Below are 27825 nucleotides of genomic sequence, written 5' to 3' on the forward strand. Positions count from 1 at the left end.
GTCTTCGGTGATCTGGCCTTTGGCCTTTTTCTCAGCCTCAGTAGCCTTAGTCTGGGCCACCCACCATTTCTTCTTCTCTGAGGCCAAGTTAGTCTTGGCCTTTTCTTTTGCAGCTTCGGCTTTATCTAGTTCCTCCTTTAGGCATTTGGCTTTGGCCTCAGCCGACTTTATCTTGGATCAAGCCTCGACCGCAGCAGCTTTCATTTTTTTTTGTTCCTTGACGGCATCCGATCGGTCGATTCTCAACGAATTAATAAAAATGGCAACGTAGTGACCCAGTTGCACTCAGAAAAGAAGAGTTAGTAGCTAAAGATGAAGGAAGGAGACAACAGGAAAAGGAAAGGGACTCATCCGAATCATGGAGGTCACGACTTTCCTCTGCTGCCTCCCGAAGCTCTGCCCCTCAACTCTGCTCATATTGGCGTCAAGAAGCAGCCCCTCGAATGCATAATGGGCGGTTTTCCAATCCTCGAAAGTAACATCTGGAGGAAATATGGATGCTTCCTGCCTCCGGCGGGTGGATACTTCAACAGAATCCGGACTTATTGTTCGGCCTGGGGCATGGATTGATGACTCCCCTCGGCTTGGGGGGTAGGAAGTGCTGCAGATTTTAAGGGGTAGGACTAGATCAGGGGAGCCATTATAACCCCCGCTTGAGCAAGAGAAACCAAAAGGGGAGGCACCCTTCTATGGCTATCCTCAGAAGATCTTTACTTCTTTTGGCCTCTGGTGGCGGTTGATGAGGGTGCCTTCCTCTTCTTTGTTACATTTTTCTTCAACTGTTCAAGTTTTTCGGTCTTCATTTCTGTAACAAATTGAGATAAGTAAAAAAATGGGAGGAAAAGAGAGTAGACATCAGAAAAGCAGCTAAACTGACCTTTGAGGTTGGTCGAGCCGAGGTAAATATTGAAGAGGGTCTACTTTGACAGCAATTGCTTTAAAGGAGAAATTTTATACTCCTATAAGATTTTGGAGTGCTTTAAATCTTCTCCCTCTAGCTTTGGGATCTGAAAGACAGAATTTCTCGATCGACTTTAGTAAAGAAGTCTCTAGCCCTCGACGGAAGGGTCCGAGATGAATAAATATCGGCCCTTTCACCTATGAACAGAAGAAGGGGTCCCTTTTATCAAGGCAGGGACCCCCCTTGGAGGAGAGACGTATCACTAGTCCTCGATATGTCTTTTGATGGTGTAGAAGGATCGAAAGAAAGAAATGGATGATTGGACTTTGGTCAGGACACAAATGGCAATGAAGCTGATGATGAAGTGAAAAGAGATTGGGATGATAGCACAAAGAGAGATATCGAAGAAGCGAAAAAGTTCTGCAACAAAAGGGTGAATGGGCAAACCTAAATCCGGCCTGGAATGCTTTTTCATACAGCCCGATCCAGTCGAGGGAGGATCATCGATCCTACTGCTGACCTTGGAAGCTCCAACTCATAAAACGAAGGAATTCCATACTGGGCCCGAATTAGACTTAGGTCCTCTAAGTCTAACATGGACCCAATGGTGCTAAGCACGAAAGGTGGTCCAACCTCATGCTCGACACTCAAACCTATGGGATCTTCCCCTGAAGCAGGAGAAGACCCGGAGGACCAGTCCTCACTGAAACTCCCAGAGCCAGCCATCGGAGGATGGAGGAAGCAAGTGGAAGAAGAAGGAATGAAAAGAAATAGAGAAGGAATCAAGGAAAACCAGTAGAAGAAAACAGAGGAGAAAGTTTGTGAATCAGTAAGGGAACAAGGGAACCCACCTACGATTGCACAGAAGATGGGGACGATTGGTCGGGGAAAGTCACAGACGACCAGAGAAAATCAAGAAAGGTGGCTGGAGGAGTCCCTTAAAGCACCCAAAGGATACCGGAAACCTAACCAAAGGAAGGAGAAGGAGAAAATTCTGGAAGTATAAGAGAAAGAACAAAAAGAGGTTACGACCCCCTTTTATAGGTGCACAGGAGCGGTATGGTCTAGATACTGAATCGCCTTTGTCTGTTGGATGGTCGACATCTGGCACATTCTCATTGGCTGGCAGAAGTTGATAGTCGGCTCATTTATGAGTCACACTCAAAATGAAGCACACCATCTTTCGAATTTTGCAAACTGCCTCCTCTCTTTCGGTCATGATTACCCCCTGACATAACCCTTTGTTTCGCCGAAAAGTCGCAGATGCGCCATTTCAGTTGTGACAAGGATATGTCTTCAGCAGCCTTAAATTAATGTACTCCCTTCATCCGAACCCACTGTGATTTGAACTTGAGAATAGGGGATATGTGTTGGGGATAATATGTCATCCAAGTCGAAGACATAAACTGATGGAAGATTTATGATGAAGTATATATGGTTGTCACTACAGCACTGTCGGAGATGAATGAGTATAATTCTAGCAGTAAACATGTCATTTCAGAATTGTGGAAAAACTACATTGAAAGAGGTCATGTAGCATTTAATGAAGCAGTGAAAGGTCCTGACAACTTCGGACCTCACCGATCCTCACTTTTTGATGGATGCTTTCGGATGGCGCCTCCTGATGGAAAATCTTGCCGATCCTAACTTCGGTCGTCAATTCTAGCTTCAGCTGTCGATCCTAATTTCGACCGCCAATCAAGGATTTAGCTGCCGATCTTAGCTTCGGTCGCAAATCTTTAGCCACTAGCATCGGAGCAACTCTTATTTCCATTGGCCACACCACCTACGATCAGAAGTTTACTAGCCAAGCCATATCCAATCTGAGAATTCCGCACCTCTTTTCAAATTCGAAACATCCTAGCTGGCTCCGAAGCAAGGCAGGAATAACCGTCGCATCCTAGAAATGCCGATCCCAAATCTTGCCAGGCTGCACTTGAACTGATCAGGATGGACCAGAAATATCACCTCCAAACGGCTGTCACATCTATCTATAAATAGAGGTTTCAAAGGGACCCTCGAGGTGCACACATACTCTCACTCTCGCACTCATTTATTCTAGAATTCTAACTTGAGCATCGGACGGTCTCCGTCAGAGCTAACTCCGGTCAGAACTTATTTTGTAAGGCCCGCAGCGCTCGTGATCTCTGTCCAACTCCAGTCATCCTGACCCTGTCGCAACACTTATTAACAAGTCAAAGTCAACAATAATAATTGAATTGGAGGAGCTTGCCAAGATGGCTTGGTAAGCTAGCAACCTATTATGTTATGTACTAAATCCATTTTTTTTCTCTTCTTCTTTTTTAGTTTTGTGATAATTCATCAAAAAATTGTGCTAGATTTCTAGATTGAGCGCTTACATTTTTCTTATAGTCCAAGAGCTGGTTGTCTACTCTTCTTCATGTCTAAAGTGAGTCAAATCTTTTGCACCCTTGCCTCCAAATTTGACACTATATAACAATTGAATAAAAGAAGAAAAAATGTCCAAGATTTCTAGATCAAGCGTGCACATTTTTTAGAGTCCAAGAGCTGGTTGTCTCCTCTTCTTCATGTCTAAAGCGAGTCAAATCTTTTGCGCCCTTGCCTCCAAATCTGGCACTACATAACAATTGAATAAAAGAAGTAAATCTAGCATTCATAAAGGCAAAGGGAGTATCTAAAAAGCTTCATCGTGATAGATGAAGTGAGACTAATCGATTGCTTGAGAGCATCAAGTGGTTTGCTTGAAGCAGCGAGTGCATAAGTGATTGTGGCGAGTGGGCTGGGATTTTTTTTGGGTCACAAGCCATATTGGAAAAAGGAAAATGTATTGTGAGACAGCGAATGAGATAGAGTCTCACTTAGTTGTCAATGCTCACTAAGCGGTCAAGTTGGCAAAGACACATTTCCAAAGGAATGTTCTGTGAAGGTCGGTTCACGATCAATTCACGATCAATCATCTTATGAAAGCAAAACAAACTACAACTTTGTTCGATGGAACCACTTGCACTTATTGCGGGAGATCAAGGGAGATACCTACTATTTCACACTGCATTAAGGTAAGCAGTATTGAAGAGGTTAGGACTGCATAAGATGGTCTTCCTATGATAAACAAACTGATAGCCATTTTTTTTATTGTGCGGAAAAAGTATGCCAATGCTGGAGGGGGTAGAGAAGTTCATTGATACTCATGACAGACTTTGATCCGGCCCACCTAGTTGGACTGAATGGACTTGTGTATTCCTGCATTAGAGGAGGAGACGAAGAGGCCTAAGAAAAGGTCTGATCAACCAAAGACTAAAGAAGAGACGGTGGGTTGATGGAAGGGCCAGAGGAGCATCACTGCCTATGCAAAATGGTGATGAAGGCAAAGCAGCTAGTTTGTTGAAATGTATGGCTGCGAAAGCCTTAATTCAATTGTTATATGGTTTCATCTGATTATGAGCATAGTAGGGTAGTACTTTCTGAAGGAGGTGGAGACCATATTCTAGTCTTATTACCTAATCAAACTGGGCATAAGCATGCTTGGGCAGCTATAGACAATTTTTTAAACTAGCAGCTCTTTCAATATAAGCAACATCATGTAGGTGCAACTGATAGATATCCTTCAAATCTATGTTGCTTCCCTCTCATCAGCCTTCAAAGGCAGTCTTATCATGGGTTGGTATACAACATAGGTAACATGATACTGTACCTTATAATATACCTTAATGCCATCAATCTCAGAGAGATAAATATGCATGAATGAGATTGTATAGCTTGCTAATCTTATCTATTCATATTCATGCCTTATTGCTCTACCTTTTTTTTAGGTGTTTGTTTCATGACCAAGAAAGAACCATACAACTGCAAAAAAAATTACTGCATTGACATGTTGTGTTAATCAAGCTCTTTTTGATTGAACTTTATTTTTCTACCTGACAGAAAAATGTAAGAACAAAGACAAAGTTGTATTTAAAGACCTAGAAAATCTCTTTGGTGATTTAACATCTACAGCAACCATCACTCTAAGGCCATCAAGGTCACATAAGATTTGTGTTGTGGCTAATTTTTGTGCCAAACTGAACACGTAAGAAGTAACCAAGAGCATCTCACAAGGCACACTAATTTTGGTGGCAATGTCATAAGAGACTCACAAGGGTGCAAACAGCTGATTGTATTGCTCAATGCCATCAGATAGGAAGAGAGCAGACGATTAGATTATATAACTAACTCCTAGTTCAGATTTGTTGGGTATAAAATACCCTCAGCCGAAGTTCTCAACGGGATTGACCCTCACGAGTCGTCTCCAACTCCAACGGCAAAGCAGACTCCGTCCGGACTCCTACGGGAGCCGGGCTCGTCTCCAACTCCGACTGCAAGGAAGACTCCGCCCGGACTCCTACGGGAGCCGGGCTCCGTCACCAGCTTCAACTGCAAGCAGACTCCACCCGGACTCCTACGGGAGCCGGGCTCCGTCACCAACTTCAACCGCTGGTAAGCTTCGTCCGGACTCCTACGGGAGCCGAACTTTGCCCCTGACTTTAATTGCAGGAAGACTCCACCCGGACCCCTACGGGAGCCGGGCCTCGTCCCCAATTCCGGCTGCAGACAAACCTCGTCCGGACTCCTACGGGAGCCAGACTCCGCCCACAACTCCGACTGCAAGCAGACTCCGCCCGGACTCCTACGGGAGTCGGGCTCCGTCACCAACTCCAACGGCAAAGCAGACTCCGCCCGGACTCCTACGGGAGCCGGGCTTGTCTCCAACTCCGACTGCAAGGAAGACTCCGCCCGGACTCCTATGGGAGCCGGGCTCCGTCACCAGCTTCAATTGCAAGCAGACTCCGCCCGGACTCCTACGGGAGTCGGGCTCCGTCACCAACTTCAACCGCTGGTAAGCTTCGTCCGGACTCCTACGGGAGCCGGACTTCACCCCTGACTTTAATTGCAGGAAGACTCTGCCCAGACCCCTACGGGAGCCGGGCCTCGTCCCTGACTCCGGCTAAAGGAAGACTTCGTCCGGACTCTTACGGGAGCCAGATTTCGGACTCCTCTCAAATGGATAGCTAACCACCCCTCGCCGCCAGACACTCCAGCCGAACTTCAGCCGACAGGTCTGCACTCCCTGGCGTGACGCAGCAACGGCCACGATCCTGCTCCACTTCCTGCGACGGATTCCGTGCGGCTCCATCACTCCCTGACAGACCGCTATGATGCCCACGATCCTGCTCCACTTCCTGCGACGGATACCGTGCGATTCTCTGGCAAGTCGCGACAACGGACGCCGTTCCACTTCCTGCGGCAGACTCCACGTGGCGCGCTTCGATGATAGCCACGGGTCTACTCCACTACTCTTCACAACAAACTCCACCTGACTCTGAGCAGCCCACGGCCAGACGATTACAAACATCGCTATCAGTCTGTTGCTCCCTCCGCCTATAAAAGGGGGAGCCCCAGATACGTTAAGCTTTAAGCTCTCATCTTTATCTAGAAACTCTGCTAAAATTTTTGTTCGAGCACTCCATTCTTGTTGAGGCAGAGAACTAACTTGAGCGTCGGAGGGTCTTGCCGGAGCAACCCATCTCCGGTTGAGACTTCTTTTGCAGGTCCCGACGGCGACCGCGACTCCCTCGACTCCAGCTTCTCCGACGCAGGCGGATTTTTGCACCAACAGGATTGGCGCTAGAGGAAAGGGTTGAACCTTCGCGGTACCCTTGTTCTTAAAGGAGCGCTCAACGGGACCGCCCCTGGGCATCTTTTCTGGCATCCTCTCCTCCTTCCTCCACTTGGTCTTTGCTCGATGCCTCCCCGCAAGGCGTCCACGCGACGATCCACGGCCTCCGCGGTCAGATCTCAGGCTCCGGCCTCACCTCCTATTTTCCAACCTCCTCCTCCTCCAGTGACGGTGGTCGGCGCGGAGCAGTTTGACCTGCTAGCGCAGCAGGTCAGAGGCCTCACTGAAGCTGTGCAGGCCATGCAGCAGCAGCAGCAGCCACAGGCATCAGTGCGCCTGGAAAGGGTGTCACCGGAACACCAGAATCCGACGGTGGGGCATGCCACTTGGACCAGCCGTCCCGTCTTTCCTGGGAAGACGAACCCGAGGGTGGAGAGCCCTCAATCGGATCACGACTCCACCCTTGGAAGATCCCTGCCTCCATTCTGCCAGAGGACCCTCGAGACCCGAAGTCGAGAGAATTTCCTGGACCGGAGACTCCAAGAAATGAACCGGCAGATCGAAGAACTCCGCCACGCTCCCCCCACTTATGGTGAGAATATTTGCACTGACCCTCCATTTTCTCAAATGATCACGCAGGAACCGATCCCGTCAAACTTCAAGCTCTCCCAGTTCGAAAGCTACGATGGGACTTCAGACCCGGTTGATCATCTGGAAGCCTTCCGGATGATAATGCTACTTCATGGCACTCCCGACGTCATTCTATGTCGAGCCTTCCCATCCACCTTGAAGGGAGCGGCGAGAAACTGGTACTCAACGCTGAAGCCGGGTACCATCTTTTCCTTCGATCAGATGAGCCACCAATTCGTGGCCCATTTTGTCAGCAGCCGGTGCCTCCGGAAGGGTTCGGAGTCCCTCATCAATATCAAGCAGAGGGAAGGGGAGTCCATTCGGGCCTACATCAACCGCTTCAACGTCGCAGCGCTGGAGGTCCGGAATTTGGACCAATCAGTCGCAATGGCCGCTCTGAAGGGCGGCTTTCAGAAGAATGACCTTTTGTTCTCCCTGGAGAAAAAGTACCCCAGAGATTTTGCTGATTTGTTGGCTCGGGCTGAAGGGTACGCCCGAGCGGAAGAAGCCTTCAAAATGAAGGATGAGGAGACCGCGAGAGAGCGGCAGGCGGGAGACTCGAGTAAGCCCGCAGTCAAGAAAAGGTCCAGAGAAGCTCGGTCGCATTCTCGATCCCCTCCTAGGCACAAGCGTGCCCATACTCCGCCCCGGGTACACAGGCAGAGAAGTCCAGACCGCGGGGTTCAGCGGGGTTCTCCACCGGGAAGATTCCGCAACTACGCCCCCCTCAATGCTTCGAAGGCCCAGATACTGATGGAGGTCAGGGAGCAGCTCCCTAGGCCAGAGAGGATGCACACACCCCGGGAAGCGCAACCCCAACAAGTTCTGTCTCTATCACCGCGACCACGGCCACGACACGGAGGAATGCATCCAGCTCCGAGACGAGATCGAGGAGCTCATCCGACGAGGTCGACTCGACAGATTCATCCGACGCCGGCCTGAGGGTAGAGAAGATCGGCCAAGGGCCCTGCCGCAGCCTGAACCGCCAAGGAGGGAGGAGCAGCCCGGAGATCGGCCTTCAATTGGGACCATCGACTCCATCGCCGGAGGGCCTCAAGGAGGAGCAGACCTTCCACGGCCATGGAACTCGGGAAACCTGTAAATGTATCGCTTACGACTTTGCCCTGAATCTAAATTTCTTTCGACTTCGCATGCTCCTCCCATTTGAAATGGATTTGTTACGACTGGGGATAACCCCTTCAAACAATTAAGACAAGGTTATGTTAGGAACGGGAGGAGAACCTCATCCTAACATAACTAAAATGAAAGTCCGATTATCTTGAGATCGGATTGGGGGAGAGGCCTCACAATGTCCTAATGCGCCCCCACAGTCATGTCAGGAACAAGAGGAGAACCTCGTCCTGACATGAGCAAAGTCAAAGGCCCAGTTCTTTTAGACTGGATGGGGTGAGAGGCCTTACAATGCGCTAATGTGCCCCTACAGCCATGTCAGGAACAGGAGGAGAACCTCATCCTGACATGAGCAAAGTCAAAGGCCCGGTTCTTTTAGACCGGATGGGGGGAGAGGCCTTACAACGCCCTAATGTGCCCCCACAGCCATGTCAGGAATAGGAGGAGAACCTCATCCTGACATGAGCAAAGTCAAAGGCCCGGTTCTTTTAGACCGGATGGGGGGAGAGGCCTTGCAATGTCCTAATGTGCCCCCACGGCCATGTCGGGAACTGGAGGAGAACCTCGTCCTGACATGAGCAAAGTCGAAGGCCCGGTTCTTCTAGACCGGATGGGGGGAGACCCTTGCGATAGCCCTTATGTGCCCCCACGCCCCCGTTGGAAACAGGAGGAGAACCTCATCTTGACGGCGACGAAACCCGGCCGCCCAACAAGATCGAATGAAGGGGAAAGGCTCCTCAGCGGCACCTTCATACTTCTACGCAACCCCGCAAAAAGCAAGGGGAGGGCCCTCACTCTGAAAAGAGGAGAAAAATTAAAAAGGAAGAGCGACGAACTACGACAGAAACAGATGAAGGACAAACTACGCCAAAGATGTAAGGAACCCCGTCTCAACAAAGATGGGAAGTTCCTACCAAACACCCTTGGCCTCTAAGAAGGCTCTCGACACGGGTCAAAAAGACGGCGGCACCTCCGAGGTAGTGCGGAGTTCAGACCACCAAGGAAAGCAGACCAGCGCATCGACGACTAGGCACCTCCAAACGACGCCAACATCGGACAAGTCGAATGACAAGAGAAGTCCGACGGATGATAATTTAATACAATATGCAGATGAGGTAACACAAAATCTCCTTTTCATTCTATTTGCGAAATATACACCACGAAGCCCAGAAGGCCAAAGGAAGAAAAGCAAAGTAACAAAAGCGAGACAAAACAGCAAAAGGGAAAATGTATACATGAGAAGACAGAAGGCCAAGAAGAGCCCTAGGGAAGCTCTGCTCCTTCCAACCTAGAATTATCTACTCCACCCTCTATCCAGGACTGCCTCAGATTCTCAACTTCTTCTTCTAGCTCTCCCTTTTTCAGCAGCACGTCCTGGAGCGCCCGACGAAGTCACTGGCTTTCGGCCTCCGCCTCTCGACGCCTCTTTCTCAGGACCTCAGATTCTGCCTCCGCGTCCGTGACGGCCCGCTGCTCGTACGCCAGTTGGATCTTCAGTTGCTACAGCTCAGCCATCCTTTCCCCGAGGACGATAGAAATTCCTTCAACGGTTCCTCTTAGGGACTGGAGTTCATCAGAATCCCGAGCAGAAGTAAGCTGAGCCCTGTCAGCCAGCTACCTCTGGAGACGGGCGACTTCGTCGGCCGCCACCCTGAGTCTCCCTTTATACTCGTCCACCTGCCTACGCCAACCGGCCCGATGCACGTCGTAGCTCATCTCGGCATCCTGAAGCTGCTGCTGAAGGTCGGAGACCTTCTTCGACCACTCCCGATCGCCGTCGGCTCGGGTCAAGAGCCGGGACGAGCTCCCCTCCAGCTGGCCGATCCTCTCCTTCGCAGCCGACAGTTCCACCCGGAGAGTACTAATCTTGGCAGCTTGAGCCCAAATTCGATCGGTGGCGCTCTTCTTGCATTCCTCAAGCTCCTTCGCAAAGTCTGCCTTCCTCCGGCTATACTCCATGATCTCCTTCACGTGGAGATTCCGAAAGTGGGTGGCCTCTGCGGTGGCTTCAGAATGACCCTCTCTCAATCTGCGAAGCTTGCCTTCCATCTTCTTTGACTTCTTTGTCAAGTGAAGAACTTTCTTCTTCAGCCGCTCGATCGTCGACTTCAGCGGGATCCCCAGGGGCAGGGGAAGTGCTTCGGCAGGGCACTGCCATTGAGAGACAAAAGTATCAAGATGCGTCTCATCACAGAAAGAAAAGCAGAGAGAAGAAAGGAAGGAGGGAGAAGCCATCCACGCCAAAAAATTCAACTTTATTGATTGGATGATTCTTGAAGACAAAAAGAAAAAGAAAAATTGCGGTAAAATAAAAATACAAGGTCGGAGGTCTCAGACCTCAGGGGCAGGAGTTGGAGAGCTCGGCGTTCCTGGAAGGGGGGCTGCGGCAGCGGTGGTAGCGGGAGAGGGACTAGCCTCGTCTTCAGACTCCTCACCCAGGAAGCTGAGGTCGAGCTCCGAAAATTTCCTAGCCATCTTCTCCTGGCAGAGCTCGAACCCCTTGATGAATGCCTCCTGGCCGAATTGGACATTCAGGTCCCTCATCTCCGTGGAGGTCTTGAACTCCTCTACCGCAAGAACCCTGGCCTCCAAGATCAGGACTAGAATCTGCTCAGCCAAATTGGCAACCTCGGCCTCCGCCTTTCTCACCGTCTCCTCCAAGGTCTGCTTTTCCTCCTCCCAGGTTTGTTTCTCTCTCTCTCCAGGGCCTCTTGGAGGGTGGCTACTTCGGTTGCCTTTTCTTTGAGGCGAGCGACCTCGGCCCGGCAACGCTCCTCCACCTGGACGGCATCCCTCACCCGATTCGTCGCCTCGATATTGGCGAGGAGCTGGTGCTCAATCTGCAAGGGCGACAAGGGGATCAGAATAAGGGTCGAATAGCCGATCAAATGAAGGTTTGTTTACCTCGAGGAAGGATCCTAGGGAGTCCCAAATCTGTTGCTCAGGATCGGCGCGGTCGATCCTCTCGACGACCTCGGGCAAGATGCAGCCGTCGATCAACCGCCTGATCAAGTCTCTGTCATTGAATGGATTCTCCGGCTCCTCTTCGAAACCGAGGGACTCGTCAGCGGTGACTTGATGGCTACTCACCCTGCGGGCCACCGACTTCTTTCTCTTCCCCCTCTCGACTACGGGTGCCTCCGTGGAGCGGACCCCCAAAATGGGAGCCCCAGTCGGCGGACTCCTCGAGGAGGCCCGGGGGGCCGTAGGTTCGACGTTCGAGGAAATGTCGATTGCTGGAGCCGCCTGGACGGGTGCGGCCAAGCTCGACTCCTCCATCCTGGCCCTTTTTGCCGATCTGGAGGCCGTGGCACCCTTTCTTTTGTGGGCCCTGAGGCCCTTGGCAAGCATCCGCGCTGCTTCGGCGTCCATTCCTTAAAAAAAAAAAAAATCAATCAAGAGTCAGAAATCGATAATGGGGTGAAAAAGGAAGGAGTGGCACCAAAAAAAAAAAAAAAGAGAAGGAAGAAGAGAGAAGAAAAAGAAAGAAAAAGAAGAAGGACAGAAGAAAAGAAGAGAAAGGAAAAGATGAAGTACTCGCAGGATCCTGGGGGCTCAGGCCGATGTTGAACAAAAATTGCTCCCTCAGAAGGTTGGGAAGGGAAGGAGCGGAATAGGCGAGAAGCTTCCAGACAGCCTGGAGGTCATCCTCCCCCAGGCTGGGGGCCCGACGGACAGAATCCCTCAGAGAGCCCCAAGGGGGCAGGCCCAGCCTCAGGGTCAGGCAGTGGACGAAGAGGTATTTCTCCTTCCAGTTGTGGATCGAAGAGGGGGCACCTTTCAGCAACCCCTTCTTGCCGAACTGAGGGTAGAAATACCACCAGTCCTTCGCCGAAGTATGACGCTTGAAGGTATAGAAATGCCTAAACAGAGAGAGGGACGGCTGGACCTCGACTACGTGGCAAAGGAAGAGAAACCCTATCAAAAACCTAAAAGAATTCGGAGCAACTGAAGCCAAAGAGATATCTAAGAAGCGAAAGAGGACGACAACAAAGGACGGAAGCGGAAGCCGGAGCCCGACACGGAACGCCTCCTGATACAGGCAAAAGCGACCGGATGGAGGAGTGCTAGCCCGGTCGGAGGGGCCGGGAAGCTCCAGATCATACTCCGGAGGAACTCCGTACTGAACCCTTATCAGCAGGAGTTCATCCGGAGTCAAGGAGTAGGGAATGGCACCCGGCGCAAAAATCGGGCGAGGCCCCGCCCCAGGTACGGGTTCATCTACAGAATGGGGGACCTGGGGGGTTGAGGCGGAAGAACTCCCGGAACCGTCGGAAGCGGAAGTACCGGAAGATATTTTGAATACCTTCAAATGAAGATCCTGATGATCCCGAAGAAAACGGGCAGGACAAAGGGCAAGAGATCACAGGAGGCTGACTCAGAGGAATACAAAAAAAAAAAAAAATGGCAAAGAAAGGGCCCCTAAGTGGCGGGAAGAAAGACGGAGGTTCTGAGACTAACCTAGATCGCTCTGAGGGATGCAGAGGGGCGAGGACAGGGACGACTCGAAGGACGCCTATGGCCCAAGAAGACGCCAAGAGAAACAGGGCTTTCGAAGAAATGGCAGATACCGCTAGAATTCTGAAGCGGAATAGGGCCCCTAAAGGCGGAAGGATGGGTTTAAATAGATCCTGGGATCCGGCGCCATAATGATCGCGAATCCCCCAAGGCCGGCCCGCACTCGACACGTGTCCCACTCACTACGGTAGGCGGCTGAAAGCGGCTGACGGTTGGCAGGGCCATTATTGCATCGTACCTGGGCCAGTGTACCAGCGGAAATTTCGAAGGGTCCTTTCGTATCGCCCCGATTCGAAAAGACTCCAGCACGCGCACATTTAATGCCAAAATATCTGGAGGCGGTTGTACACAGGGTTCGAGGGGACAACTTCGGCTGTGCAAACCTCTCTGTACTTCATTCGAAATTCAAACTCGAAAGTAGGGGGACTGGTGTTGGGTATAAAATACCCTCAGTCGAAGTTCTCAACGGGATTGACCCTCACGAGTCGTCTCCAACTCCAACGGCAAAGCAGACTCCGCCCGGACTCCTACGGGAGCCGGGCTCGTCTCCAACTCCGACTGCAAGGAAGACTCCGCCCGGACTCCTACGGGAGCCGGGCTCCGTCACCAGCTTCAACTGCAAGCAGACTCCACCCGGACTCCTATGGGAGACGGGCTCCGTCACCAACTTCAACCGCTGGTAAGCTTCGTCCGGACTCCTACGGGAGCTGGACTTCGCCCCTGACTTTAATTGCAGGAAGACTCCGCCCGGACCCCTACGGGAGCCGGGCCTCGTCCCCGACTCCGGCTGCAGACAGACCTCGTCCGGACTCCTACGGGAGCCGGACTGCGCCCACAACTCCGACTGCAAGCAGACTCCGCCCGGACTCCTACGGGAGCCGGGCTCCGTCACCAACTCGAACGGCAAAGCAAACTCCGCCCGGACTCCTACGGGAGCCGGGCTTGTCTCCAACTCCGACTGCAAGGAAGACTCCGTCTGGACTCCTACAGGAGCCGGGCTCCATCACCAGCTTCAACTGCAAGCAGACTCCGTCCGGACTCCTATGGGAGCCGGGCTCTGTCACCAACTTCAACCGCTGGTAAGCTTCGTCCGGACTCTTACGGGAGCCGGACTTTGCCCTTGACTTTAATTACAGGAAGACTCCGCCCGAACCCCTACGGGAGCCGGGCCTCGTCCCCGACTCCGGCTGCAGACAGACCTCGTCCGGACTCCTACGGGAGCCGGAATCCGCCCACAACTCCGACTGCAAGCAGACTCCGCCCGGACTCCTACGGGAGCCGGGCTCCGTCACCAACCCTAACGGCAAAGCAGACTCCACCCGGACTCCTATGGGAGCCGGGCTCGTCTCCAACTCCGACTGCAAGGAAGTCTCCACCTGGACTTCTACGGGAGCCGGTCTCCGTCACCAGCTTCAACTGCAAGCAGAATCCGCCCGGACTCCTACGGGAGCCGGGCTCCGTCACCAACTTCAACTGCTGGTAAGCTTCATCCGGACTCCTACGGGAGCCGGACTTCACCCCTGACTTTAATTGCAGGAAGACTCCGCCCGGACCCCTATGGGAGCCGGGCCTCGTCCCTGACTCCGGCTAAAGGAAGACTTCATCCGGACTCTTACGGGAGCCGGATTTCGGGCTCCTCTCAAATGGATAGCTAACCACCCCTCGCCGCCAGACACTCCAGCCGAACTTCAGCCGACAGGTCTGCACTCCCTGGCGTGACGCAGCAACAACCACGATCCTGCTCCACTTCCTGCGACGGATTTCGTGCGGCTCCATCACTCCCTGGCAAACCGCTATGATGCCCACGATCCTGCTCCACTTCCTGCGACGGATACCGCGCGATTCTCTGGCAAGTCGCGACAACAGACGCCGCTCCACTTCCTGCGGCAGACTCCACGTGGCGCGCTTCGGTGATAGCCACGGGTCTACTCCACTACTCTTCACAACAAACTCCGCCTGACCCTGGGCAGCCCACGACCAGACGGTTACAAACATCGCTATCAGTCTGTTGCTTCCTCCGCCTATAAAAGGGGGAGCCCCAGATACATTAAGCTTTAAGCTCTCATCTTTACCTAGAAACTCTGCTAAAATTTTCGTTCGAGTACTCCATTCTTGTTGAGGCAGAGAATTGACTTGAGCGTCGGAGGGTCTTGCCGGAGCAACCCCACCTCTGGTTGAGACTTCTTTTGCAGGTCCCGGCGGCGACCGCGACTCCTTCGACTCCAGCTTCTCCGGCGCAGGTGGATTTTTGCACCAACAAGATTCAACTCTTTTTTCTTTTGCATTCCCCTTATTTTGAGTACTAGAGTAGCCACCAACTAGCTATTCTAGCCGAACTTTTCTATTATGGAATAACCACTCCATTGAAAATGTAGAATAAGTAATTAAGTATGCTTTCTTTTCCTTGCCTTCCAAAAATACTCATGCAGCTAAAGAGGTAACAATATATTTTTCCAATGTCAATTCCAAGAAGTAATTCCTTTTATGTCAGGAACTTATTATCTAAACACTGTGAGGGATGGATGATGAGGTTTGTGGCAGGAACTTCAACTTATATGAGGAAAGGGGGCATTTCTAAGGGAGGTGGTAAGACGATATTGAAGATACAAGATATTGACTGAAAAGCAATTGGGTAATGCATGGAACAAGGACAGGGATGATGTTTTAATGGTTCCAGGAAGAATGTTGCTATTGGCGTATTTAAGTTAGATACATGGTAATTGCAGCACATGGCCCCTCAAATTAGACTGTATTCTATACCATTTTAGTTGGGGGAAAAGTGTGAAAGATGAATCAGGATCGTCATGCATATAGATACAAATATTCCACTAGGAGCAAGAATTTTCAGAAACACTTGGAACATTTCATTTCTGAACAGAAGAACCATATTCAAGGAGGGTTCAATCGATTACGTATTAATCAAGATTGGTCCAAGCAGGGTTCGCCGTACCAGCCCGAACCGCCCGGTACGGGGCGTACCGAGCCGGACCGGTGTTTTAACGGTCCGGTTCGGACCTTTTTTCTGAGAAACACCCCGAATTGCACCGAACCGAACCGAGCGGTTCAGTCCAGTTCATTTCCATACCGTCTGTTGGGTATAAAATACCCTCCGGCCGAAGTTTGTAAAAGACCGACCCTTTCAGGACTTTTTCGGCTTCCGATCTTGTGTGGCGCCTCTCTGAACTCCCTCGACCGTCTGAGCTTCCGGACTTTTCCGACAATGAGCTTCTCCATCCATCTACCGGGCCGCTCCAAAGGCTCTCCAGGCCTCACTATCAGCTGACCTTCTACGGTGATCAACTATTCTCCGAACTCCTTTCGGACTTCGTCAATAGCCGAGCTTCTTCGACAACGAGATTTCTACAGTAATCAGATTTCATCCAAGTTTTTACGGTGGTCGACCGCCTTTAGAATTTCAGTCGAGCTCTTGCAATAGCCGAACTTCTACTACGAGCGGTCTACTTCGAACTTCTACTACGAGTGGTCTACTCCGAACTTCTACTACGAGCGGTCTTCTCCGAACTTCTACTACGAGTGGTCTACTCCGAACTTCTACTACGAGCGGTCTTCTTCGAACTCCTGCTACGAGCAGTCTACTCCGAATCCCTACAGCGGGCGATCTACCCCAGATCTCTACTGGAAGCAAATTCCATCCGAGCCTCTACTGTAAACATATTTCTTCCGAACTTCTATTATAGGTAGACTCCAGCCGAGCTTTTTCATAGCCGGATCCCAGACGAGCTTCTACGATGGGACGTGACCGTCCCTGTACCGTCCAATTTCTTACCGGCGACTAGAGTCACCGGATTTTGTTGCGGAAGAATCTTTTTTTTTGCCATTTTTTCCGACATCGGTGGTCACCGCCGACCACCGATTTGGTCCTCCTTTTGTCGTCGGATCGCCCCCCTTCGGCCGTCGACCATCCCCATGCCGACTGCATAGTCGATCGGCCAACCAATGAGGGGATTAAAGATTCCTTGTTTCGGCCTAAAAGAAACCCACGGGAAAAGAAGAAGGAAAAGAAAAGAAAAAGAAAAGAAAAAGAAGGAAAAGAAAAGAAAAAGAAAAGAAAAAGAAAAAAAAGGGGAAAAAGAAGAAGAAAAATAAAATAATAATAATATAATAATAATAAATAGGATTTTCTCTCCTCTCTCTTCTGTGAAGAAAAAGAAAAAAAAAGGAGAGAAAAGAAAAGAAAAGAAAAGAATTATTAAATTAATTAATAAATAATGATATAAATAATAAAATATGAGAAAGAGAGTTTCTCTCTCTTCCCTCTCTCTTCAGCTTGAATTAGTATTTTCTCTTTCTAGAATTAGATTTTTTCTCTCTACTTTCTCTCTCTAGAATCCTCTCTCTAGATTATTTTTCTCTCCTAAGATTTCTAGAATTTTGAGAAGAATGATGATGAATTTAAATGATCCTCGTGATGGATTTTTGATCTGTGATCGTCGGATGGTACATCGACATCCATTTTGATCAGATTAGGTATTTTTAGATTTTAATTTTCATGATTTTATTGAATTATCCATATGATAATTTCAGCATGATTTGATCTGATCGATTGGATTTGTTGAATCATCTTGTCTGAAGAATTCAAGATGAGTTTTCTCTCTCTAGAATTTTCTCTTTCTAAAATATTCTCTCTCTTGATTGATTCTCTCTCTAAGAAGGTTAGTCAATGAAGAAATTTTTTTCAATAGTATTGATTTGATTCTAATGAAGAATCCTGATCCTGGTTGTCGGACAGTGTACTGGCACTCATCTTGATCAGATCCGATATTTCTCAATTTGATTATCCATGATCTCAATTTAATCATGATTTGATCATATTAATTTTACCAATCGAGATATTGGACCAATCGTAATGTTGGATTGTGTCACCTGATCAATTCGAATTGTACCTCATGAATTCTCTCTCCTTTGATTTTCTCTTTCCACTTGATTTTATGAAATCAACGAAGAAATCTCATCCTATCACTTCGAATCCGATTTGATCTGATAGTCAAACTTTGGATCATTTAGGCCCTAATTAGATTTTGATTAGATGAAATTAGATGATCGACCCAATCTAAACTATTGAAATATGGTATTCGTATTCTTTCTAATTATTGAAATTGATTCTGTATAGGATTGTGGATGTTTGATCATGGGATATTGCGATATGATCTACGAACAAAATTTTTGGAAGAAAATTTATAGAATTATGTGGATTTATTGAAAATGCGTTTGAGGTAAGTAATGTTTCACTTTTTCTAGATTTATCGGCAAATTATAATGTATTTTTCTGACATGATTTGTGAAACGATGCATGAATTGGATGAATGGTATTTTGTTATGAAAATATCTTATTTGAAATGTTATGATGAAGCATGATTGAACATATTGATTTCATGATGCATTGTATTGATTGATTTCGATACTACATGTTTATATGTTTTATTATCGAAATTAGAATATGAAATATGATTTATGAAGAATTATGATATAAGAAACATGATGAATTGACAACCTGACTATGTAAAGGATCCTGCCAATGGGGGCATATACGTTGGCAATTGATTTGTCCTGAGGGTTCATGTCGCTAGAGAGACCAGCGACAAACCGCCAGAGAGACCAGCGGTTCCGAAGGACTTTGCTGCCAGATGATTCGCAGTTCACCGCAAGAAGATACACGGTATTATGATCCTGCCACAGAAAAAATATGGTCATAGCTCATGGTTGACGAAAAGAATTTAAGAATGAAAGAAATTGAAATCTCGAAAGAAACTTGAATTTTCGAAAAAGAAATAAATTTGGCATGAATATGTTGCATAATTGAAATTGATTTCGAATTGATGAACTCTATATGCTTATTTTCTATAAATGATTATTTACTTAAATGCCTGATGAAATCTGTTGAGAAGTAATCATTGCTTACTGGGCTGTCTAGCTCATTACCTCCTATTTTACTGTTTTTACAGATGTTGAGGAATTAAGATGATACAAGATATGAATGGAAGAGTGATCAGAAGCAGAATCTCTATACTTTTATTTTCGGTTGAAAGTCTTATTGAATTTGATGTAAGGACTATGAATCATTGTTGAATTTATTGAGATATTAAAGAAGAAATTTAGATCGTTATGTTTTGGATTTAAATTATTGACTAATTATTCCGCTGTTGTTTTAGGATAGCATGATAAGATGCCTTGCATGCTTATGGAAAGAGTTTTCTATGAGTATGCGGCGGTTGCCATGACCCTCGATTCATAATCTCGGATTGGGGGCGTGACAAGGATACTTCTCAGAGTCAGAATTTTAGTGAGAGGTCTGAGATGTCTTACAATCCAGAGAGGATGTCTTATGGGATAATGAATATTCGAGAGTACGGTGCAGCTTGGCTAGAGGGTTGGACTGATGTCCTTCAGACTATGCTGATGATCCAGACATCTACGAGCGTCACAGACACTCGATAAGAAATTAAATGCAGAGTACATCTTAAGGTTCGTATATCAGTTATTGTGTTTTGTATTTAAATATTTAGATATATTTTAATGCATATTTTATATATTTTTTCTTTAATTTTAAGATGACACAGTTGAAATATAATGTAAATAAATATATATTTGAAATTTTGTATCAAGAGTCTTTGTATCGCAACCTAACTCAAAATTGAACCCAAATATGTCAATAATATTCAATATAATGCCATATTGAGGTTGTATTTATCAATTATTAACTTCAAAAATCCAAAAAAAAATTAAAAATCGAAAAAAATATTGTGTACTGGTACCGGACCGGTACGCTTGGACGTACCGAGTGTCGGTACGGTACTGATACTGTACCATACCGGTCCGGCACCGGCACGCCGTCCGGTACCGGTACAGCGAACCTTGAGTCTAAGGTTATGGACCGACAAGATTTGTCTAAGTCACTTCATTTCTTTTTGTCCAAGTCCTCTTTTTGTTCAAGTCACTTCCCTTTTTCTTTGTGAGTACCGAGGATATCCCCATTCATGGATCTGAGATCCACATCTATGAATTGGAAGGTCCGAATGATCAATTCATTTTCTTTGTGGTTTCATTTTTCCCCTTGAAGTGTCAGATTTTTGGTCCAAAAGATTAAGAAAATTCTAAAAAAATGAAAGAGATAAAAGAAAAATAAAGGAAGCTAGAAAAGTTATCACACAACATTTTATATGATTTTGACTTTGATAGATTCTTTTTCCGTAATTTTGACAATTTGAAGCTGAAATTAATATTGCATATAAGTGGAATTCATTGAAAATACTTGTATTTTGTACTATACATACATATAATTTACTTCTTGAACTTTAATTGATTGAAATTTCACCATAGTGGCTATTGTAAAGCTTTTAGTGCCTAGAGTAAATGTTTGTCTTCATGTTTCTAGTGGAATTCAAAAATATATTGAGTTAGGCACTTCTTTGTCATTATTTTGAAGTTAAGTTGCTATATAATCAAAGCCATGCTGTTCTAGAATTTTATATTTAACCTCTTTTATTTCAAAAGAAAGAAAGAAAAACAATTGAAAATTGATATTATATAGCCAATTGTGCTGAATTAAATAAAGAAATGACCTCACTATGACATAACACTAAAATTAAACTTAAAAAAGATTCATCTATGTTCGGCTTCTATTACTTTAGGTTAAAACTGGCTGAAATTAGAAAACTAAGTCAAAACTAGTTAGTTCTGGCCGAAATAGACCGAAAACCAGAACTAGGAGTTAGTTTTGGTTCAGTCTTGGCCAAAACTGAACAGTTTCAGCTGAACCATATGAACTTGGATAGTGTTGATTAGCAAGATAAGGATGTGATTGAAATTCTGAACTAGAACAGAGTGAAGATTAGAAAGATGGACTTTGAAAGCTAATAGAATTGCATGGAGTATATGGAAGAATTTTGGTGAAAAGAAATATGGAAAGTGTAACCATCATCAACAGAGATTGTTGGGAGATGTTATTTTGTAAACAGTTTCTTTTCCATATCAGATCTATTTTAAAGAGTATAGAATGATTGACAAAGATTGTTATAATTGAATTCATGATGGATGATGAAGTGGAGAGTTTGTGCCTTAGGTTTGCCTTTCAGACTTAAGGGAGTTCTTTATACTACAATGAGGTTTTCAATGTTGTTTGCTCAAATATTGGTTGATAAAAGAGTGTTCAGGCATGCAAGATAAGCATGACAAAGATGAGGATATTGATACATCATTAAATGAAAAGTATATATGGAAAATAAATATGTTAAGGCTCGGGTGGGGGCAGGCATGGGCTAGGCTTTGCCCAAATATTAACAGAATTTATTTAAGCCTGGCCTGGCCCAGCCTTTGGGCTACTTTCTAGGCCCTTGGCTTTCCTGAACATTTTTCTTTCCTTTTTATAAGAAAATACTAAAAAATGTTTAAAAATGATAAATATGAATAACTAAATATTTTTAACAGCAATTTCAGAACTCGGTAATGTGTACTCCAAGATTCTTTCTTCTCCCATGAAGTTAATATATCAACCTATGATTTAATCATGAAAACCTAGTACTAGGTAACTAGAAGAATTTTGGGCTGGTCTAGGCTTGGACCCGGCTTCGATCTCCAAGCTTGAGCTTAACTTGTTTAACAATGGAGCTTATTTTCTAGGCTCTGGCTGGCTTGTTGGGTCTAAAACCTTGGCCTAAGCTTGCCCAAAAGGCTTCAATCTTGAGTGGAGTGGGTGGGTCGCCCAGCCTATGAACAGGTCTAGTTGTAGGATAGAAAACCCAAGGATAGCTGTCCCTAACCTTTGCTTTCCCTTCAAGGTACCTTTATCCTTTGGCTAATGTAAAGTTGCTGTTCAGTTTGGAATCGGTAGGATTAATTGAAAAGATTGGAAAAGGTGGAGAAAAACTAAGAGCAAGAAGAAATAACACCCTTATTTTTTGCTTGGTTAAAGTTATTTCCCCAACTCTCCCTCCTCTCCCCAACAATAGCTTAGGACAAGGGGCATTGACTTGGATAACCTTATTCCCCCCAAAGTGCAACTGTTTGTTGGGATTGCGGGATAAACCACCTATATTCTGGGGATGTCTGCAACCAAATGGGCCCTAAAAGTGGTGTAAGAGTTGCTTCAGTCAAGGACTAACTGGTGGTGAACTGATTGAGATGGTATAATCCTGTTTGTGCAAAAAATGGCAATATGTTTCATTTAAAGATGCTTTGCAAAATAGTCCCTACAATTTTGATACATAAGTTTCCATATCTTTCGGAACTCATGAGATTGGAAAATTATGTTCTAGGTATTATGCCTGTTCATTCCATGGATATATATTAAAAGTCTGATATTTACTGTATCATTTTTTTTTCAAACAGCTGAAGATGAATTGATGCGATGGATCCTGAAGGCAAGAAGTTTGGAAGAGGTAAACCTTTGGAAACAAAATGTTTGAGTTGTTTCATAATAAAAGACTTAACATGTCTATTTTGTTAACCTCTTCTGTTTGTATTTGTATGATTTAGGATGACGCTCAAGACATAAACCTAAGTTACTGTCAGCTGGCTTGAAAGAATTTGTGAAGATTACCCAACAGAGTTTAACTTTTATTCAACAGTTGGATATCATACAGCTAATATACTTGCACAGGCACAGAGTATTGGAAACGTACCTTGTAAAGCTAGCTACCATTATGAGTTAATCAGCCATAATGGACTTGGAGATATTAGTATCTCACCATGTTGTATGTTTGGAGAACCCACTGATCCTCATTTTCTGGTTACTATCAAACTTTAGGGCTAGATGGAGATTTTGTGATGACCGACTCCTGCTTTGACTTTAAGATGCTAGTCATTAGGCAGGGAAAGAAAAAAAGAGGGGAGAAAACTTGTCTAGATTCATCTTTTTTATTTGTTTATTCTTGATAGAAACTGCAGAACATTGGGATTCTCAATATTAGACTTGAGTTACGTCATCATAACAAGTTCTAAAGGAGTGTTTTTATTTCAGGGCCTCGGGAACTTACTGGTGCTGTTGATCTAATCAATCATTACAAGTTGTTGGCACACCATGATTTTTTTTGCAAAAGAACTCTGCCTCTGTCAATTTCAGATACACACTATCTTCACAATATGGTGGGAGACACGGAAATTCGAAAAGGAGAAGGGATGGAACTTGACCAGCTGTTTCAGAATGCTCCAAACTTGAGAGAGACAACTGCTCATATACAGCCCTTTGACTTGGACATCCTTGGGAAAGCATTTCAGCTGCGAGAAACAGCTCCAATTGATTTACCATCTGTAAGAAGCATTTTGCTGCAGTGGCTTTTTGTAGTTTTCCTATTACTAGTTTTTAGAAGGGTCTTCTGTGACGTTCCACAGGTAGAAAAAGGAATACCTACAATTCGTTCAAAATCAAAAAGCATGTCCAAAGACAAGGAGAGGAAACATAAAAAGCACAAGGACAAGGATAAGGAAAAGGACAAAGAGCATAAGAAGCACAAATATCATCACAAAGATCGAAGTAAAGACAAAGATAAAAACAAGGATAAACATGGACATCATGATTCTAGTGGTGATCACTCAAAGAAACATCATAAGAAGGTCGTCATTTTGCCTAGAATTTCTTTATTCCAACATGGTTGACTTTGTTCATCGTGATTTCTAATTTCTTTTTTTCTTTGTGCTTTCTTTTTTGGGCATTTCAGAGGAGGAAGCATGATGGTAATGAGGATCTTTCAGATGCTCACAAGCACAGGAAAATGAAGGTAGTTTCAATTAAAGTTCATTTGGCAATTTTCGTTTATGATGAATTGGCAATATATGTTTCTTCCCCAACAATAAAGGAATTTTGATTGTTATGATCTTTCAGCATAAGAGCTCAAAGGTTGATGGATTAAGAGGATAAAGTGGCTTGATAAAGGTTGCAAGCCATAAAAGCTGATAAATTTCTACTTGTCCACTTGTTACATTATCTTCAAACATGCCATTATTGATGATTTTTTTTTTTGATTACACAAGCTCCAAAATCTTGTGAGGTATGTATTCCTCTTTTCCTTCCCATCATGTGCTGTCTACTTTTTTTAATATTTTTTTGTCATTGAGAAAATGGCATATTTGCAGTCTTATTATCACAACAAATGTTAGATGTACTATCCTGCATTCTTGTTCTTCTAAGAAGATTAACATAAACTTTTTGTCAAGGTACACCATCAGTGTTGGGCTCCGTACCAGTGCGATCTTGGTACTATGTCGGTATGCCCTATATGAGAGCTGGTTTGGTGTACCAAGTGTTGGTATGCCCCCATTTTGTGTATCAGTACCAAATTGGTATGGTATGGTATGGTCTGCCCTGTACCATCTGGTTTGTTAGGTTATCATGTATCATGCTTGTTGAAGTGATCTGTAATGTTTCAACAACCTTGGTCAAAATTACTAGCAGCCATGTAGCTACCTTGGCAGTTTCAAGGATCCATTGGTGTGAATCATGTACTAACATAGCCAGCTGCATAAAACGTTTTCTTTTTTGGTGCATATGCACTCCATGTACTAGTGTTTTGGTTTGAACTTCGTCAAGTGCCTGAATTCTTCTTCATTCCTGTGTCCTTGGATTAGATGAAAAGCAATGTGTATAGAATCCCTAGCAACTGGGAGTATATACAACTCACTGAAACAGATGACCCTCTCAAAAAATTCCGCGATTGATCAAACTTTAAAACCTGGAAGTGTGGATGTCCTCTTTTGAATTAGATTAACCGTTGGTTGGATAATTAAGATTTGTGCGACATACTATTTATGGCTCATGAAAATTCTCATCTCCCTTTGCATGTATTCTTTGATGACTCCATTATATGCTCCCTATGTAATTAACCTCAGATTCAGGACCCTCAAAAAGCCCATGTTGTCCTCCAACCAGGGAAGTGCATTTTCAGCCTTTTGGTTGTAAATAATGACAGATATACTGTTCCAATTTCTCAATGTAGCGATTGGATGCCCGATAAAGTTTAGAAACAAAGAAGTAATTGTTTAATAACCACAAATCAAATTTATCAGCAGCAAATGCTATTGGCCTGTCACCGTAGGTAATGGATGAACATTGCCACCTTCCCATTGCCAATGATGCGTGCATCATGTTTGGTGGAATTATGAACAACATTTTTTGCATATGTGCCTTTTTATTTCCTAGTATTTAAACTCTTAATCAAATCACCCTGTTGTTGCGTCTTTATTTGTTTCTGCCTGAGAAGACTTTAAGCAAGTATCTATCGAATGATGACTGACAATCTTTAGTGTATGTAATTTATCAAGCTTTACCTATTAATGCGCGAATCTGAATTAGTTTACAAAATCCAATTGTTGGTTGGGTGATTAAGATTGCTTTCTATTATTAATGTCTCATGAACTTTGTGAACTCTGCTTGTTTTAGACTATGGATTTATTACTTTCTCCTGCATCTCGCTAAATTCCTGATTTTCTCTGGAAGTATTTCGATAATGTCAATATTTGCCCTCGAATTTAAAATCCTCCGTTAGTTTATGCTCGCTCATCTTCATGTATATTGACTTTTTGCTTTCCAGGGGAGTACTCTGTTGCGAGCACAAGTTGCACCATGACAGGGCATTGTCATTCGACACCGATTCATGTTTGAATAATGCAGGCATTGCAAGGTAAGGACACCATTGTAATCAACTTGGAAGTAGAAATGCTCATAGTCAAGCACATCCACTGAAGATTTTCAGCGCTGGTCTCTGACCGCTCCATTAATGAAGTGGGCTGTAGCTAACTCCTGTATTGTTCAGCTCTTCCGTCTCCCATCACTGACATATGGTCCTCTAACATGTGGTGCTGGGGCATCTACAGCCCACTTGCAAGGAACATTTAACCTGTCGGCTATTGATGATCCCTTGGTTGGCACCTTGTCATTTGACATTTAATTGATGAATTGAGTTGTGCAGGGTATACATCTTTATAAGATGGTCGCGAGATATGGGGTTCCGAACATAACAGTTCAGTCTCTCTCTCTCTCTCTCTCTCTCTCTCTCTCTCTGTCAAAAGAAAGTGGGCAACCCTCTTAAGTTCTTGGATAAAGGACATCGGAGGCATCCTATCTACGCAGATACAGAAACCGAAGAACCATCAGAATGCCATAAATCATCTTGTAGGTGAAGCTCGCAAGCCAACCTACAGATTGGTTGGTCTCCCCCGGCGATGTGTTGCTTAAGACCTCTAATAGGAGGTGAATATCATGAATATGAGGATTGGATATATAGAATGGGGGATCTTTATCATGGCCAGGACCAGATGCCGCATACTTGTAGGATAGATTTTACAAGCATATAAGATTACAAATTAAATTATAATAATTTCAAAATGATAATAATAACAAGCTTTCAATCCTCAAAAACTAATTATTAAAAATTTAATTGATATAAATTAGAATATTTTATCTGAATCAAATATTCAAACTAAATTGAATCAAATTAAATTTAATTAAGTTAGAAATTTGGATAACTCAAATAACTCCAAGTGATCGAGCGTGCTTCCTTAGGTTTTAAGTAATGATTATTCATGATCTGAAAAAAAAAAAAAAAAAAGGAGAATAATGAGTTATACTAACTCAATAAACAATATAACATATCAAAATTGGGTCTGATTATGTTGAGCAAATAAATCGTATAATATTGATTGGTGGAATAAATTTTAAATAACATATTATTTTGAAAATATTTATTTTTTATAAATTGATAATGAATTCAACCTGAAGCTATGGCCACGTAATCCAATGGTATGCGTCTGGCAATAGAAACATGTTGCACAAAATTTTAGATAACAAATATTGCTATTCTAATCATCGGTGATTTGGTTTCAAAATTAGTTTTTCAGATTATAAATTGATAAGTTCAATAATAATCCCTATTGGTTAGGCCACATCGTAGTCATGTGGAAAATATATATTTAAGTAATTTCACTAACTCCTTAATCAAAATTTTCAAATCCATATCTCAAAGTAAATCATATTTTCAAAATAAATTATTTTTAATAATAAAATAAGACATGTTTGACCCATTTTATTAAATAAAAAATAGAGAGTATAAATTAAATTAAATAACTAATTATAATTTTTCAAAGATTATTCAAAAGCACATTTGAGGCGTTAAATTACTTATCTTGTTGTGCTTTAAAATCCAACTTCAATTAGATAGATTGGTTTCACCTATTCAATGTCATTAACAAATAATTAATTTTATTATCAATGACTTAAAAGTCTTAACAAACTAAAAAAGTCCTAAAGAATCTCAATGGATCAGATTAAGGTACTGTTGGAGATATGACTTATGCCCAGCAAGGATGAAGAAGAATAAGACTATCAGGATAGTAGAGTCCTGTAACTCGATTGGTCTGATTAAGCTAGTTACAGCCGATCAAGAATCATATCAAAATACAAATGGCATACGATGATTAAAGATATCCAAATTTAGTAGGATCTAACAAAGATCTGGGTGGAGGCTAGTGTGCTATCCAGCAATCAGGATTTAGGACCCTTTAATGGAGGTCAACATGTATTATATGAGACGGACCTATTGAGGTCACCCATAACCAAGAGATAGGCAAGAATTGAGAAGAGAGAGAAAAGAAGAGAGGGAGAAACAAATAAGAAAAACAAAAAGAAAAATGATTTAAGAAAAGAAGAAGGAAATAGGAAGTAGAAAACCATGGCCAAGGGGGTTGACAATAGGAGGATTGGTGACAAGGGGCCACCAGTGATAGCAATAGGGTGGCCGATGATCGGAAAGAGAAGAGATAAACAAAAGAAGGGTTTCAGCCCCTTTTTTTTTGGCTTATTTTCATAGTTCTTGATGATGGGGGCTCTAGTGATGGCTAAAAGTAGCAAACAGGAATAGATCCTTGTCTTTGGCAACAAGTGTCGATAGTAGAGGAGGTTGGAAAAAGAAGATCAAAGGGGATTTGTTAGATTTAAAAAAAAAAGAATTATGGTCTTTTCTTTTCTTTGGATTTTTTTAGTGATGAAGATGATTAGTGATGG

The 27825-nt window shown here is 44.6% G+C and overlaps 1 protein-coding gene across 4 annotated transcripts in view; it reads left to right on the top strand.

Annotated features, from left to right (window-relative positions):
* LOC105035274 (uncharacterized) overlaps nt 1-25816 on the top strand; it is a 53476-nt gene extending 27660 nt beyond the window's left edge. The window contains exons 2-9 of one of the 4 annotated variants that reach the window (XM_073248811.1): nt 22161-22210; nt 22308-22332; nt 22792-23081; nt 23163-23384; nt 23489-23548; nt 23653-23703; nt 23802-23818; nt 25358-25816. In XM_073248811.1, coding sequence (XP_073104912.1) covers nt 22175-22210; nt 22308-22332; nt 22792-23081; nt 23163-23384; nt 23489-23548; nt 23653-23688 — 669 coding nt within the window. In that variant the 5' untranslated portion in view covers nt 22161-22174 and the 3' untranslated portion in view covers nt 23689-23703; nt 23802-23818; nt 25358-25816. Of the gene's footprint in view, nt 1-18778; nt 19299-22160; nt 22211-22307; nt 22333-22791; nt 23082-23162; nt 23385-23488; nt 23549-23652; nt 23819-25357 lie in introns of all 4 variants that reach the window. The other 3 variants (XM_073248812.1, XR_012136913.1, XR_012136912.1) reach the window with 3 other exon arrangements.
* Nucleotides 25817-27825: the final 2009 nt, after the last annotated feature.

Source organism: Elaeis guineensis, chromosome 14 (assembly GCF_000442705.2).
Source record: "Elaeis guineensis isolate ETL-2024a chromosome 14, EG11, whole genome shotgun sequence".
In the NCBI taxonomy this organism is placed as follows: Eukaryota; Viridiplantae; Streptophyta; class Magnoliopsida; order Arecales; family Arecaceae; genus Elaeis; species Elaeis guineensis.